Source organism: Centruroides sculpturatus, unplaced genomic scaffold (assembly GCF_000671375.1).
Source record: "Centruroides sculpturatus isolate CEXI.00-Female unplaced genomic scaffold, Cexi_2.0 scaffold47, whole genome shotgun sequence".
Lineage (NCBI taxonomy): Eukaryota > Metazoa > Arthropoda > Arachnida > Scorpiones > Buthidae > Centruroides > Centruroides sculpturatus.
The window spans coordinates 834012-848290 of NW_019384385.1; the positions used below are offsets into that span (position 1 = coordinate 834012).

At 30.0% G+C, this 14279-nt stretch overlaps 2 protein-coding genes across 2 annotated transcripts in view; both read left to right on the forward strand.

Moving 5' to 3' along the window:
- Positions 1 to 14279, forward strand: part of LOC111618026 (AP-1 complex subunit mu-1-like) — a 60401-nt gene that overhangs the window by 41333 nt on the left and 4789 nt on the right. The window contains exons 12-19 of the mRNA XM_023359445.1: positions 761 to 887; positions 957 to 1099; positions 1178 to 1249; positions 3676 to 3834; positions 9511 to 9637; positions 9707 to 9849; positions 9928 to 9999; positions 12426 to 12584. Of these exons, the coding sequence (XP_023215213.1) occupies positions 761 to 887; positions 957 to 1099; positions 1178 to 1249; positions 3676 to 3834; positions 9511 to 9637; positions 9707 to 9849; positions 9928 to 9999; positions 12426 to 12584 (1002 nt within the window). The remainder of the gene's footprint in view (positions 1 to 760; positions 888 to 956; positions 1100 to 1177; positions 1250 to 3675; positions 3835 to 9510; positions 9638 to 9706; positions 9850 to 9927; positions 10000 to 12425; positions 12585 to 14279) is intronic.
- LOC111618052 (AP-1 complex subunit mu-1-like) lies at positions 735 to 4338 on the forward strand. The gene is made up of 4 exons (XM_023359476.1): positions 735 to 887; positions 957 to 1099; positions 1178 to 1249; positions 3676 to 4338. The coding sequence occupies exons 1-4, from the start codon at positions 812 to 814 to the stop codon at positions 3889 to 3891; spliced, it is 507 nt and encodes a 168-aa protein (XP_023215244.1). The 5' UTR covers positions 735 to 811; the 3' UTR covers positions 3892 to 4338.

The following is a 14279-nucleotide window of genomic DNA, read 5'->3' on the forward strand; positions in this document are numbered from 1 at the left end:
CTTAGTTTAAATTTACATTTAAAGTGATTTTAGCAATCACTTGGTTCCCTTTAGCTTCAGTAAGACTAAACACCCTATTTGGCATTGAATCAATAACTTTTTGTAATTGTTGAAGTGTGATTGAGTCCTAGACATCTGTTATTACAACCTTAAGTTCATTTACTGTTTGATATTGCCTGTTTTCTGTATAGACTGTTCTGGTTAAGATGCCTCACAAATTTTCTATTGGGTTTATGTCTGGACTTCTAGAAGGCCAATCAATCATACTGATTTTTTTTCATTTAAAAACCATTGTTGTGTTGATTTTGAGTTTTGAATTGAAGCATTGTCCTACTGAAATTTCAATTGTTTCCTCCTGTAATTGGTCCAAATGGGATTAAGTTATCAGTGTTACTCAATCATGACCAGGGACCAGTAAAATGTCTAAAAAAATTCTATAGACCAAGTTATGTATGTTTATTCTTTTTTAAACTTATGTGGGTATTATTAACATTTGGGACATACTGAGCCATTTAGAACAATAAATCTAAAAGCATGTTGTTTTGAATACATAAGGAAACATAATTAATTAAATTAGAAATAAACTGTTAAAAGTATATCATCAAAGTTTGAACAAAGTTTTAATCTTTATTAATGTAAGTCTGCTGATCCATAGACCACAAGATCAAGAAACACCATTCTGTATTATTATTGATAGTTGATCATTTCAATTAATTAGAAATAAAAATTTTAAATTTTTTAAATTCAATTTTTTTTAAAGGCAAATGCTAGTGGAAATGTACTAAGAAGTGAAATTGTTGGTTGTATAAAGATGCGTGTTTATCTTTCTGGAATGCCTGAATTAAGATTGGGACTTAATGATAAAGTATTATTTGAAAGTACAGGACGTAAGTATTGAATTTAGATATTTTAAACATTATCTTTAATTGTAACTTAATATGATTTCATATATTTAGGTGGTAAAAGCAAGTCTGTTGAGTTGGAAGACGTAAAATTCCATCAGTGTGTGCGTTTGTCACGTTTTGAGAATGATCGAACAATTTCCTTTATTCCACCAGATGGCGAATTTGAATTAATGTCTTATCGTTTAAATACACATGTAAATAATTTTTACAAATATATTTACATTTTAAAATTCTATTAGATTTAAAATTTTCAATTAAATAATTTATTATAGGTAAAACCGTTAATATGGATTGAATCTGTGATTGAACGCCATGCTCATAGTAGAGTAGAATACATGATTAAGGTATGTTGTTTTATTTTGTGTTTATGATATATATAATTGTTTAACTTACTAATTTCAAATATCGGTTTTATTTTCATTTGTCAAACATTTGAACTCAAACAATTTAGATTTCAGTTCAGTTAAATGTTTCATTTAAAGGTTTTTCCAGATGCATTTTTCAATTCCAGCTAGTTTTACATTAATTCAAAAACCAGTTTCATTCAAATTATATTTGTTTCATTTTTACTATGCATTATTTAGGTATTTGGTATTTAAACAAGTATTTTTATTATGTATTAAAATTATATTTTGTAAGTATTCTAAAATATTGTTGTTCTTAATTATTGAAGAATTCTTTCTAAATTATCAACAATAATAAACTTTTGACTGACTGTTTTCATAAGAATTGTTCAGTTAACATGAGTTAGAAATGTGACCATTACTGTATGTGTGTGTTTATATATATATATGGATTTCACTAGATATTTTGCTAATGTTGTCTTGAAAACTATAGCAAAACAAGTAATGTAAAGAAATGCTTTCAACATAATAAAAATTGTAATTTTATTTTGAAACCAGCCAGTACAAAATTAGAAATGCTATAACTTACTCATTGTCATACTAAGGTCACAATTGAAAGCATCTTTTTTTTTATTACAGTACATTAAAGGCATCTTGGAAATCAAATTCGCTCCAAGATGAACCATTGATTGATATATTCATCAAATTGCTAATGTTTATTACATCTAGTCTATTGCATATTGGTATTTTAATGAAATTCATTTCACTAAAACCAATATAATAATAATTTCACTTAAAATTATTGTAAATCCTTCTTCGTTTGTTACACTTATGCCTGCTACCCTTAGATATACATACAGTAGACTTGTTATATCATGCTTTTTCTGACCACAAATTTTAAAAGCACTTGAGTCAATAAATTTTAAAATATCAATTGCCATTGAATTTCTTTTTGCAACAAAATACCATATTTTATTCCTTCCATTGTCCTTGAAATTACCAGTGCAGGTCAAACAATAAATTTGTCAAGATATAAATAAGCAAACAGGTGGACTTATCATTTATGTTTCCTTTTGATATTAAAAGTTGTTTGTTTATTGGTCTTAAGTACAATCTCCTCTGGTATTATCTGAAATTTCAAATTCAATGTGTAATGTGTAAGGAAAAGATATTTATTTCTGAACGGAAAGCTCTAAAATTTTTTATACAGTAGTAACTTTATTTTGCATTTTATAAAATTATAAAGAGTAAAAATTCTCTAAGTTTTGATGTTCCATTATATGTTTAATATTTATTTTTTTTAATTTTCATTTGTATTTATAATTTTTATTGAAAAATATAAATTACACAAATTTTTAATAAGCAACTTATTGTGAAATATAGTACTACATAATAAAACCACAACTGATATTTTGTTTTTATATCAACACTCTTTGTCCTTAAATGTCATCATTAAAAAAACAATAATGCTAAATGGACATTCCTGGTATCAATGTTTATGTAAATGTCATTTAATACATTATAAAATAAACTTAAGTTATGCAATACTGAATTTATTTGTGGTCATATCAGAAACATTTTCTGATGAAAGAATAGTGGATAGAGATCTCATCGCACGTATAATATGTTTAGTATAAGCCCAGAATTTTTAGTACTTGGTTATATCGCACTGCCAGATATATCATGCTTTTTCTATGTCTCTTAACAAGTGCAATATAATGAAGCATTTTTGAAGTTATTCTGAGATGTGCAAAAACACATTATTGTAAGGAAACTATCACCTTTGTCTAAATGTGAATTTTTCCCTTGCATTTTTGTGAATTTTCAGACAAAAGTTGTCACTAAATTGTATTACTTATCGCAAAGAAGTGGAAAAAAAAAACTACTGGTAGTGAGATCCCTATATATACTGTTCCAAAATTATAATAAAAGCTTGGAATTATACTTAGTTATCATATGTTGGAGAATATATATTCAGTGAATTTGGCTACTAATAATTAGTAAGATATAGTTTATTAGCAATGAAATGATACACAGTTTGGCTGATTTAGATTCTGTGGATTCTAACATAAATCAACAAGATGGTTATATAGTATAGGCTATAGATTTATGTCTTATCCAGTTTCTTGTGATTTTTCATGGATAGTTTTACATTAAGGTATTTTTTTTCCTTTCATCCATGTTGGCTGATCTATTTATTATGGATCAGGTCTATTCATAGATGGATAAAATTGAGTCTGGCCACCTAATCCATAGTTATATTATCTTGATAACTGATGTACTGTACTAGCACTATTTGTAACATTAAATTGTCTAAAATTGAGAAAATGATGAGTATATTTTTTTAATCTTGTAATTAATACTTGATATTTGGTTTTAAATTTAAAATGAATTTTAAAAGAAATTTTAAATTTATTTTGTTTTAGGCCAAAAGCCAGTTTAAAAGACGATCAACTGCTAATAATGTTGAGATTGTTATTCCTGTTCCACATGATGCAGATTCACCGAAATTCAAAACAACAGTTGGAAATATAAAATATGCACCTGAACAGAATGCAATTGTCTGGAGTATAAAATCTTTTCCGGTAATATTTTCATTTACGTGGTATAAAATATATTATCTTGTATGTATGCCAAGATAATATGTTTTTTGTGTATTTTTTGATAGATATGTATATACAGTGGGTGATCAGTTAACAAACGGTTAATGGTTCAGATAATGAACACTTCGTGAAAGATTTTGATGATCAGACAACGAACACTTTACTGAACAAACATAAAAAGAAGCAACGGAAAATAACGAATATCGATTGATTTTCCCTTGTCTTCGGGTAACAATTCGAAACTTTTCGGAGTGCAGATGTCAACATCAATGCTCAACCTGATACCAATCAGATAGTATTCCTCTGAATTTTGAAACTCTCCTGTGTAATTCCAGCTTTTTATTTACCTTTCTAACAAATAATTTTTTATAGTCTTCATGAGACTATTGGCCAGGCACTTTGTTAAGTTTTGCATTGGTGTTTATTTACAAAAGGTGAAAGTTTAACTGTCCCATCAGATATTCATTAATGTTTTAATACCAAATTTCAAATTTCATCCGGGCCTTGCATTTAAATAATTTTTTGTGGGCTAGTTGATTTCTGTTCTCTGACTTTTTGTAAGTGCTTTTCTGAACTTTTTATTTAAAAAAGAAACTGATAATATTATGGAGCCTAAAAAGAGGAGTGTCAAGGACTGTGCTCATCATAGAAACCAAGTAAGAGATAATAGCCAAGGTAGAAAGTGGGCACAAGATGTCTGATGTTGCTAGTAAGTATGGCTTGAACAGATCTACAGTAGGCACAATCTTAGCTATGAAAGATATATCAAGAAGTCTCAAGCTGCTAATGGAGTAATGAAAATAACATCTGAGAAATAAAGAGCATTTTAGAGCTCATAATGGAACCTGAAACTGATCTGACAACAGAAGAACATCAAGAACTCTCAAATGAAGAATACCAAGAAACTCAGCAAGATGTCTTCTTTTGAAAAAGAGGAAGACAAAAGACGACCAATGTCAACATCTGCTACTGAAGTGGGAGGATGTCAGAACAACGATCATCCAAGTGGCCTCCAAACCAGAATAAGGTTAATGGGGTTGGGGATCTCTACAATTACAATACTGTTAATTACTTCTGAAAAATCCCGAAGAAAAGAGAAAAGCAATCGACACTGGACAGATTCTTTAACCCCCACAAATGGAAAAAACATGAGTAATAAAAATGCAAGACTGTGTATATTTGTCTATTACATATAAATAAACGTAATAAAAAAGTATGTATTTTTTTATTTTTTGGAGTCTCTGGAACAAATTAATCAAATTCCCATAAAAACCTGTGGTAAATTGATAATCGGATAACAAACAAAGTCTTGGAACAGATTATGTTCGTTAACCGATCACCCACTGTATATGATATATGTGAAGAGATACAAAATAATAATTTAATTACACAGGTTGTCTAAAAAGAAACCAAACTTTTGCTCTAGGAAGAAAAAACTACAAGAAATATTTTTATAAATCTGTTTATTTATTCAAAATATGACCCCTCTGCAGCAATACAATGTTCAGAACAAGTAACTAGCATTTCAAAGGACTTTTTCATCTTTTTTTGGCACCTGGTTCAGTACTGCAGTCACAGTAGCCTCAATCTCAGAAATGTCTTTGTAACAAGTCCCTTTCATTGGAATTTTAAGTTTTGGGAACAGAAAATAGTCACAGGCAGCCAGATCAGGAGAATGGGGTAGATGGTCTAGGGTCACAGTTCCCAAAAATTGACAAACGGCAGTGCTCTTGTGCGAGGGTGTGTTGTTGTGCAGCAGTGTCCAGCTTCCTTGAGCACAATACTCTGGCCGTACGTGTAAAATTTGTTTCCAGAGACGTTCCAAAATACCCAAATAATAATCTCCAGTAACATTCTGGCCATTTGGGACAAATTCTTTGTGCACGATACCAATCCACACCCAACTCATTCACACGCATATAATGTTCCATCATCTTGCATTCATATCATATTCAGTGAGTGCTCTCAACTGCCCCACTCCAGGGTTATGGTAGGTTAGTTTAGTTAGTGAGTAAGTTAACATTTAAAAAAATAAATAAATATAAAAATTTTGGGGTCTTGCTCGTTTGTCTCTGTCAGTCTGTTCATCTCATCTAGTTTGTCATTATGTTCGTTTGCTTTTTGCGCTGTCTGTCTAGCTGTCAAGTAATATTAAGATTTGTGATCGTGTTCGGTTTTATTAGTAGGAAGACTTATATCTACTTAATACTAACAGCCACTTGGCACTGACTTCTACACTTAGCTATTTGTGGAGGCACTCAGTTATTGGTCTTCGTTACACTCGGGTTTTCTTTTAGACCCTTTGGGGGACTATGGCCTTGCAGCCTAAAAACTGCATGCCAACATCAAAAATAGAGGTTACTGTAGCCTTATGTATGCTGTTCAGAGGGATCCTACCTTTCTCTACTATCTCCTTCCCGTCCCCTTTCCCTCACCCTCTTTTCTGCCAGCCAAACATTTTGTGTACGGCTGATGGCTTTCTTGTATGTATGTATGTGCACGATACCTTTGGCATCATAAAAACAGACAAGCATGACCCGCAGTTTTTGGAAACAAAGTTTTTTCAATGTGGGCTCATCTGATGACTTCTACGTGGAACTTTGACATTTCGTCAACAGGTCGTATTGGTAGCATCACGTCACCCATGACAATATTTTTGAGAAAATATGGATTGCAGCAAGCCATTTTGATGATGTCCTGAGCTTGCTGAATGCACACTTGGTTTTGATCCTCAGTGAGTGAGTGAGTGTGGAACAAAGTGAGAACAGACCTTACGTTTCTTCAAATGATTATGTAAAATTATTTGGACAGTCCTTTGACACTCCCAACTCCTCTGACAACATTCTACAGGTCGTATTCAGATCCTTTCCTAATTTGTTGCACTTTATCGATGTTACTGTCTGTAGTCGATGTCTTCGGATGACCACTTTTTGGAACATTTTTAATTGATTCCCAGCCATCTTTGAATTGATGAAACCAGTCATAAACTTGTGTCCAACTTAGGCAATCATCCCCATATACTTCTGTCAGTAACTTAAAAGTTCTGGTAAAAGTTTTCTTTAGTTTTATGTAGAACTTAATGTTGGCACATTGCTCCATCGATATTTTCCGACGAGGGTCACGAAATAACCCTTAATTTCATGTCACAGAAAATTGTTATGAACCGATTCAAATCTAATTGCACACGATTGATAATATAACATTCAAAATTTTGAATTTGACCGTTAATGATAGTTGCACCATCTAGTTTTATTTCTAGAGCAAAAGTTCAGTTTCTTTTTAGATAACCTGTGTATATGGTAAAATGATAGTGAGATCATCTTTGAGAGTGATGATCTTTAACACAGTTTAGTGTTGAGTAGAAAAGTTGTGATGTTGTCTTTGGAAATGTCTCTTTAACCTGTGGAGTTGTGTAATCAGTAAGTAGTCATAATAATAATAATAACTAGACATCTAATTTGCCCATTATCATATGTATGTTCAATGAGAGACAGATCTGAAACTGGTCAGTCCATTATTTCAACTTCTTAAATATCCTTCTATGATTATGGGTGGGTGGTATTATCTTCTAAAAATATCATTTAAACAATCAAACATCCTTACTAGACCCGATACGTTTTAAAGCTATACATCAACCAAAGCCGAATATTAGGCCAGAAACAACTATATTACTAATAATTTAATAAACAATTTGACATTAGAGTTAAGCATTAGGCACCATCTCTTGATAAATTTAATAATTATAAATTAAATAAATTATTAAATTAATTTATAATTATTAAATTTATCAAGAGATGGCATCTAACTCTAATGCCAAATTGTTTATTAAATTATTAATAATATAGCCGTTTCTGGCCCGATTAATATTTGGCTTTGGTTGATATATATCATTTAAACAATGCGTATAAAGGTTATGACAACTGGGTTGTCTATACAATTCACATATCTGTAAGCTTTCTTTCATTGTGCCATTAAAGAAATTTAGAGTGCTTTCAGTAATGATAGCAAATCGATCTAAATCATCGTACCAGGGATGGCAGAGGATTGAAGCACAACAATTAGTCAGTTGGACACTCACTCTCCTTATTCATTATCATCATCATTTGGATTCAAAACCAAGACTTGTTGTCAAACATTACTTATACAGACCTCGTTTGCATAGGACAAATGGTATTAACTATCATGTCCTGACAGTTGATTTTAAGCACTTCATTGGGACTTATTAAGTCCAACAGACTGTTGGATATTGCCTATTGTTTATTGTTTGTCAGATGACTTGTTAAGAATTCTGTTCAGATTTGTGTTGCAGTAGTGTTTCTTATGGTTGGAGCCATCAGTCTTTGTGTGGTGTGATTTTCAGAGTACCAGATACTAATCTTTTATGTATATGCCTTCATTGGTCCATTGTTCACATGCTTCAGAGTAGATGGCATCTGCCCATTTAAGCAGAAATTTGGTTGACATATTGAGCATCAAGTTTGTCCTATTATCTGTCTGTCCCCTCAGATTCACACACTTGCTGATAGGTTGGTGAAGGCATTGCAAAGATATTATTTACACGATACAGGACAATGTATTAAAAACGTGATTACATTTCAATATGCTGGGATTTTTCATATTCCAGAAATCATAATAATATGTAAATTTGTGTAATTAATTGTGGCGTAAATAAAAAAATAATTTAACATCCTATTTACATTGGATGTTTTATCAGAAAATTGCAAGAAGAGAGACTAATTAAAATTTCAAAATAGAACTTTTTATTGTTCTTGAATCTGAAGATAATGTTTTCAATTACATTTATTAAATGATTGGTTGTAAATTATTTGCTGGATTAAAGATTGTTGTTTATTATAAAATTATTGCTTCAAAACCAGAAGATATAATTGCCTATTAAATATCTCCAAATACTTAATCCATAAAAAATCAATGTCAAACACCATACTAAAATACTTTTTTTCAAAGAATGACCCTCACTTCTGTGGTAACTAAAAAAAAAATTCAAACAAAACATGTCAAAACTGATTATTTTACTTGCAGTCTGTATATGATTTGTGTGTCAATCATTATGCATCTCTGATCAACTTTCTGATGTTATGACTTTTACATATTGATATTGCATTTTGGTTATTTAAATCTAGAAACCATAGAATTGTTAAGCAGATTCAAGTAGAGAATGTCAATTATGACAAGAAAATAATTGTTAATTTAGCTATTTTGAAGTACGAGTAAGGGCATACATTTGTAGTTAATAATAATAACCACTTAAAATACAAAATATTATACTATTTTGATATTGGTTTTCATCTTTGAAATTTCTGTTATTTTACAAATATAATTCAACACCAATAACTAGTCTTGGAATTTAAAAGACCTTAGAAGAAATATTATTAAAGTTTGTTAATTAACTGATTGCCAAGTCTCAACATCTTTTCCCGAGTACAGTAGAGCATCATTTATCCAAAAGCTGGTTAACTGAAAGCGTTCCAGTTGGCAAATTTAAATTTCCACTAGTGCTGTGGCACTGCAGCACTGGCACTTTTGTGTGGTGCTGAATCGAACGTTTTTGATACTNTTCTGTATTATTATTGATAGTTGATCATTTCAATTAATTAGAAATAAAAATTTTAAATTTTTTAAATTCAATTTTTTTTAAAGGCAAATGCTAGTGGAAATGTACTAAGAAGTGAAATTGTTGGTTGTATAAAGATGCGTGTTTATCTTTCTGGAATGCCTGAATTAAGATTGGGACTTAATGATAAAGTATTATTTGAAAGTACAGGACGTAAGTATTGAATTTAGATATTTTAAACATTATCTTTAATTGTAACTTAATATGATTTCATATATTTAGGTGGTAAAAGCAAGTCTGTTGAGTTGGAAGACGTAAAATTCCATCAGTGTGTGCGTTTGTCACGTTTTGAGAATGATCGAACAATTTCCTTTATTCCACCAGATGGCGAATTTGAATTAATGTCTTATCGTTTAAATACACATGTAAATAATTTTTACAAATATATTTACATTTTAAAATTCTATTAGATTTAAAATTTTCAATTAAATAATTTATTATAGGTAAAACCGTTAATATGGATTGAATCTGTGATTGAACGCCATGCTCATAGTAGAGTAGAATACATGATTAAGGTATGTTGTTTTATTTTGTGTTTATGATATATATAATTGTTTAACTTACTAATTTCAAATATCGGTTTTATTTTCATTTGTCAAACATTTGAACTCAAACAATTTAGATTTCAGTTCAGTTAAATGTTTCATTTAAAGGTTTTTCCAGATGCATTTTTCAATTCCAGCTAGTTTTACATTAATTCAAAAACCAGTTTCATTCAAATTATATTTGTTTCATTTTTACTATGCATTATTTAGGTATTTGGTATTTAAACAAGTATTTTTATTATGTATTAAAATTATATTTTGTAAGTATTCTAAAATATTGTTGTTCTTAATTATTGAAGAATTCTTTCTAAATTATCAACAATAATAAACTTTTGACTGACTGTTTTCATAAGAATTGTTCAGTTAACATGAGTTAGAAATGTGACCATTACTGTATGTGTGTGTTTATATATATATATGGATTTCACTAGATATTTTGCTAATGTTGTCTTGAAAACTATAGCAAAACAAGTAATGTAAAGAAATGCTTTCAACATAATAAAAATTGTAATTTTATTTTGAAACCAGCCAGTACAAAATTAGAAATGCTATAACTTACTCATTGTCATACTAAGGTCACAATTGAAAGCATCTTTTTTTTTATTACAGTACATTAAAGGCATCTTGGAAATCAAATTCGCTCCAAGATGAACCATTGATTGATATATTCATCAAATTGCTAATGTTTATTACATCTAGTCTATTGCATATTGGTATTTTAATGAAATTCATTTCACTAAAACCAATATAATAATAATTTCACTTAAAATTATTGTAAATCCTTCTTCGTTTGTTACACTTATGCCTGCTACCCTTAGATATACATACAGTAGACTTGTTATATCATGCTTTTTCTGACCACAAATTTTAAAAGCACTTGAGTCAATAAATTTTAAAATATCAATTGCCATTGAATTTCTTTTTGCAACAAAATACCATATTTTATTCCTTCCATTGTCCTTGAAATTACCAGTGCAGGTCAAACAATAAATTTGTCAAGATATAAATAAGCAAACAGGTGGACTTATCATTTATGTTTCCTTTTGATATTAAAAGTTGTTTGTTTATTGGTCTTAAGTACAATCTCCTCTGGTATTATCTGAAATTTCAAATTCAATGTGTAATGTGTAAGGAAAAGATATTTATTTCTGAACGGAAAGCTCTAAAATTTTTTATACAGTAGTAACTTTATTTTGCATTTTATAAAATTATAAAGAGTAAAAATTCTCTAAGTTTTGATGTTCCATTATATGTTTAATATTTATTTTTTTTAATTTTCATTTGTATTTATAATTTTTATTGAAAAATATAAATTACACAAATTTTTAATAAGCAACTTATTGTGAAATATAGTACTACATAATAAAACCACAACTGATATTTTGTTTTTATATCAACACTCTTTGTCCTTAAATGTCATCATTAAAAAAACAATAATGCTAAATGGACATTCCTGGTATCAATGTTTATGTAAATGTCATTTAATACATTATAAAATAAACTTAAGTTATGCAATACTGAATTTATTTGTGGTCATATCAGAAACATTTTCTGATGAAAGAATAGTGGATAGAGATCTCATCGCACGTATAATATGTTTAGTATAAGCCCAGAATTTTTAGTACTTGGTTATATCGCACTGCCAGATATATCATGCTTTTTCTATGTCTCTTAACAAGTGCAATATAATGAAGCATTTTTGAAGTTATTCTGAGATGTGCAAAAACACATTATTGTAAGGAAACTATCACCTTTGTCTAAATGTGAATTTTTCCCTTGCATTTTTGTGAATTTTCAGACAAAAGTTGTCACTAAATTGTATTACTTATCGCAAAGAAGTGGAAAAAAAAAACTACTGGTAGTGAGATCCCTATATATACTGTTCCAAAATTATAATAAAAGCTTGGAATTATACTTAGTTATCATATGTTGGAGAATATATATTCAGTGAATTTGGCTACTAATAATTAGTAAGATATAGTTTATTAGCAATGAAATGATACACAGTTTGGCTGATTTAGATTCTGTGGATTCTAACATAAATCAACAAGATGGTTATATAGTATAGGCTATAGATTTATGTCTTATCCAGTTTCTTGTGATTTTTCATGGATAGTTTTACATTAAGGTATTTTTTTTCCTTTCATCCATGTTGGCTGATCTATTTATTATGGATCAGGTCTATTCATAGATGGATAAAATTGAGTCTGGCCACCTAATCCATAGTTATATTATCTTGATAACTGATGTACTGTACTAGCACTATTTGTAACATTAAATTGTCTAAAATTGAGAAAATGATGAGTATATTTTTTTAATCTTGTAATTAATACTTGATATTTGGTTTTAAATTTAAAATGAATTTTAAAAGAAATTTTAAATTTATTTTGTTTTAGGCCAAAAGCCAGTTTAAAAGACGATCAACTGCTAATAATGTTGAGATTGTTATTCCTGTTCCACATGATGCAGATTCACCGAAATTCAAAACAACAGTTGGAAATATAAAATATGCACCTGAACAGAATGCAATTGTCTGGAGTATAAAATCTTTTCCGGTAATATTTTCATTTACGTGGTATAAAATATATTATCTTGTATGTATGCCAAGATAATATGTTTTTTGTGTATTTTTTGATAGATATGTATATACAGTGGGTGATCAGTTAACAAACGGTTAATGGTTCAGATAATGAACACTTCGTGAAAGATTTTGATGATCAGACAACGAACACTTTACTGAACAAACATAAAAAGAAGCAACGGAAAATAACGAATATCGATTGATTTTCCCTTGTCTTCGGGTAACAATTCGAAACTTTTCGGAGTGCAGATGTCAACATCAATGCTCAACCTGATACCAATCAGATAGTATTCCTCTGAATTTTGAAACTCTCCTGTGTAATTCCAGCTTTTTATTTACCTTTCTAACAAATAATTTTTTATAGTCTTCATGAGACTATTGGCCAGGCACTTTGTTAAGTTTTGCATTGGTGTTTATTTACAAAAGGTGAAAGTTTAACTGTCCCATCAGATATTCATTAATGTTTTAATACCAAATTTCAAATTTCATCCGGGCCTTGCATTTAAATAATTTTTTGTGGGCTAGTTGATTTCTGTTCTCTGACTTTTTGTAAGTGCTTTTCTGAACTTTTTATTTAAAAAAGAAACTGATAATATTATGGAGCCTAAAAAGAGGAGTGTCAAGGACTGTGCTCATCATAGAAACCAAGTAAGAGATAATAGCCAAGGTAGAAAGTGGGCACAAGATGTCTGATGTTGCTAGTAAGTATGGCTTGAACAGATCTACAGTAGGCACAATCTTAGCTATGAAAGATATATCAAGAAGTCTCAAGCTGCTAATGGAGTAATGAAAATAACATCTGAGAAATAAAGAGCATTTTAGAGCTCATAATGGAACCTGAAACTGATCTGACAACAGAAGAACATCAAGAACTCTCAAATGAAGAATACCAAGAAACTCAGCAAGATGTCTTCTTTTGAAAAAGAGGAAGACAAAAGACGACCAATGTCAACATCTGCTACTGAAGTGGGAGGATGTCAGAACAACGATCATCCAAGTGGCCTCCAAACCAGAATAAGGTTAATGGGGTTGGGGATCTCTACAATTACAATACTGTTAATTACTTCTGAAAAATCCCGAAGAAAAGAGAAAAGCAATCGACACTGGACAGATTCTTTAACCCCCACAAATGGAAAAAACATGAGTAATAAAAATGCAAGACTGTGTATATTTGTCTATTACATATAAATAAACGTAATAAAAAAGTATGTATTTTTTTATTTTTTGGAGTCTCTGGAACAAATTAATCAAATTCCCATAAAAACCTGTGGTAAATTGATAATCGGATAACAAACAAAGTCTTGGAACAGATTATGTTCGTTAACCGATCACCCACTGTATATGATATATGTGAAGAGATACAAAATAATAATTTAATTACACAGGTTGTCTAAAAAGAAACCAAACTTTTGCTCTAGGAAGAAAAAACTACAAGAAATATTTTTATAAATCTGTTTATTTATTCAAAATATGACCCCTCTGCAGCAATACAATGTTCAGAACAAGTAACTAGCATTTCAAAGGACTTTTTCATCTTTTTTTGGCACCTGGTTCAGTACTGCAGTCACAGTAGCCTCAATCTCAGAAATGTCTTTGTAACAAGTCCCTTTCATTGGAATTTTAAGTTTTGGGAACAGAAAATAGTCACAGGCAGCCAGATCAGGAGAAT

Bases quoted from the DNA above. Each gene is read 5' to 3' on its own strand.
- LOC111618052 (XM_023359476.1), top strand. From the start codon at position 812: ATGCGTGTTTATCTTTCTGGAATGCCTGAATTAAGATTGGGACTTAAT. The intron at 888-956 runs GTAAGTATTGAA...TCATATATTTAG, and splicing joins ATTATTTGAAAGTACAGGAC to GTGGTAAAAGCAAGTCTGTT. The intron at 1,250-3,675 runs GTATGTTGTTTT...ATTTTGTTTTAG, and splicing joins GAGTAGAATACATGATTAAG to GCCAAAAGCCAGTTTAAAAG.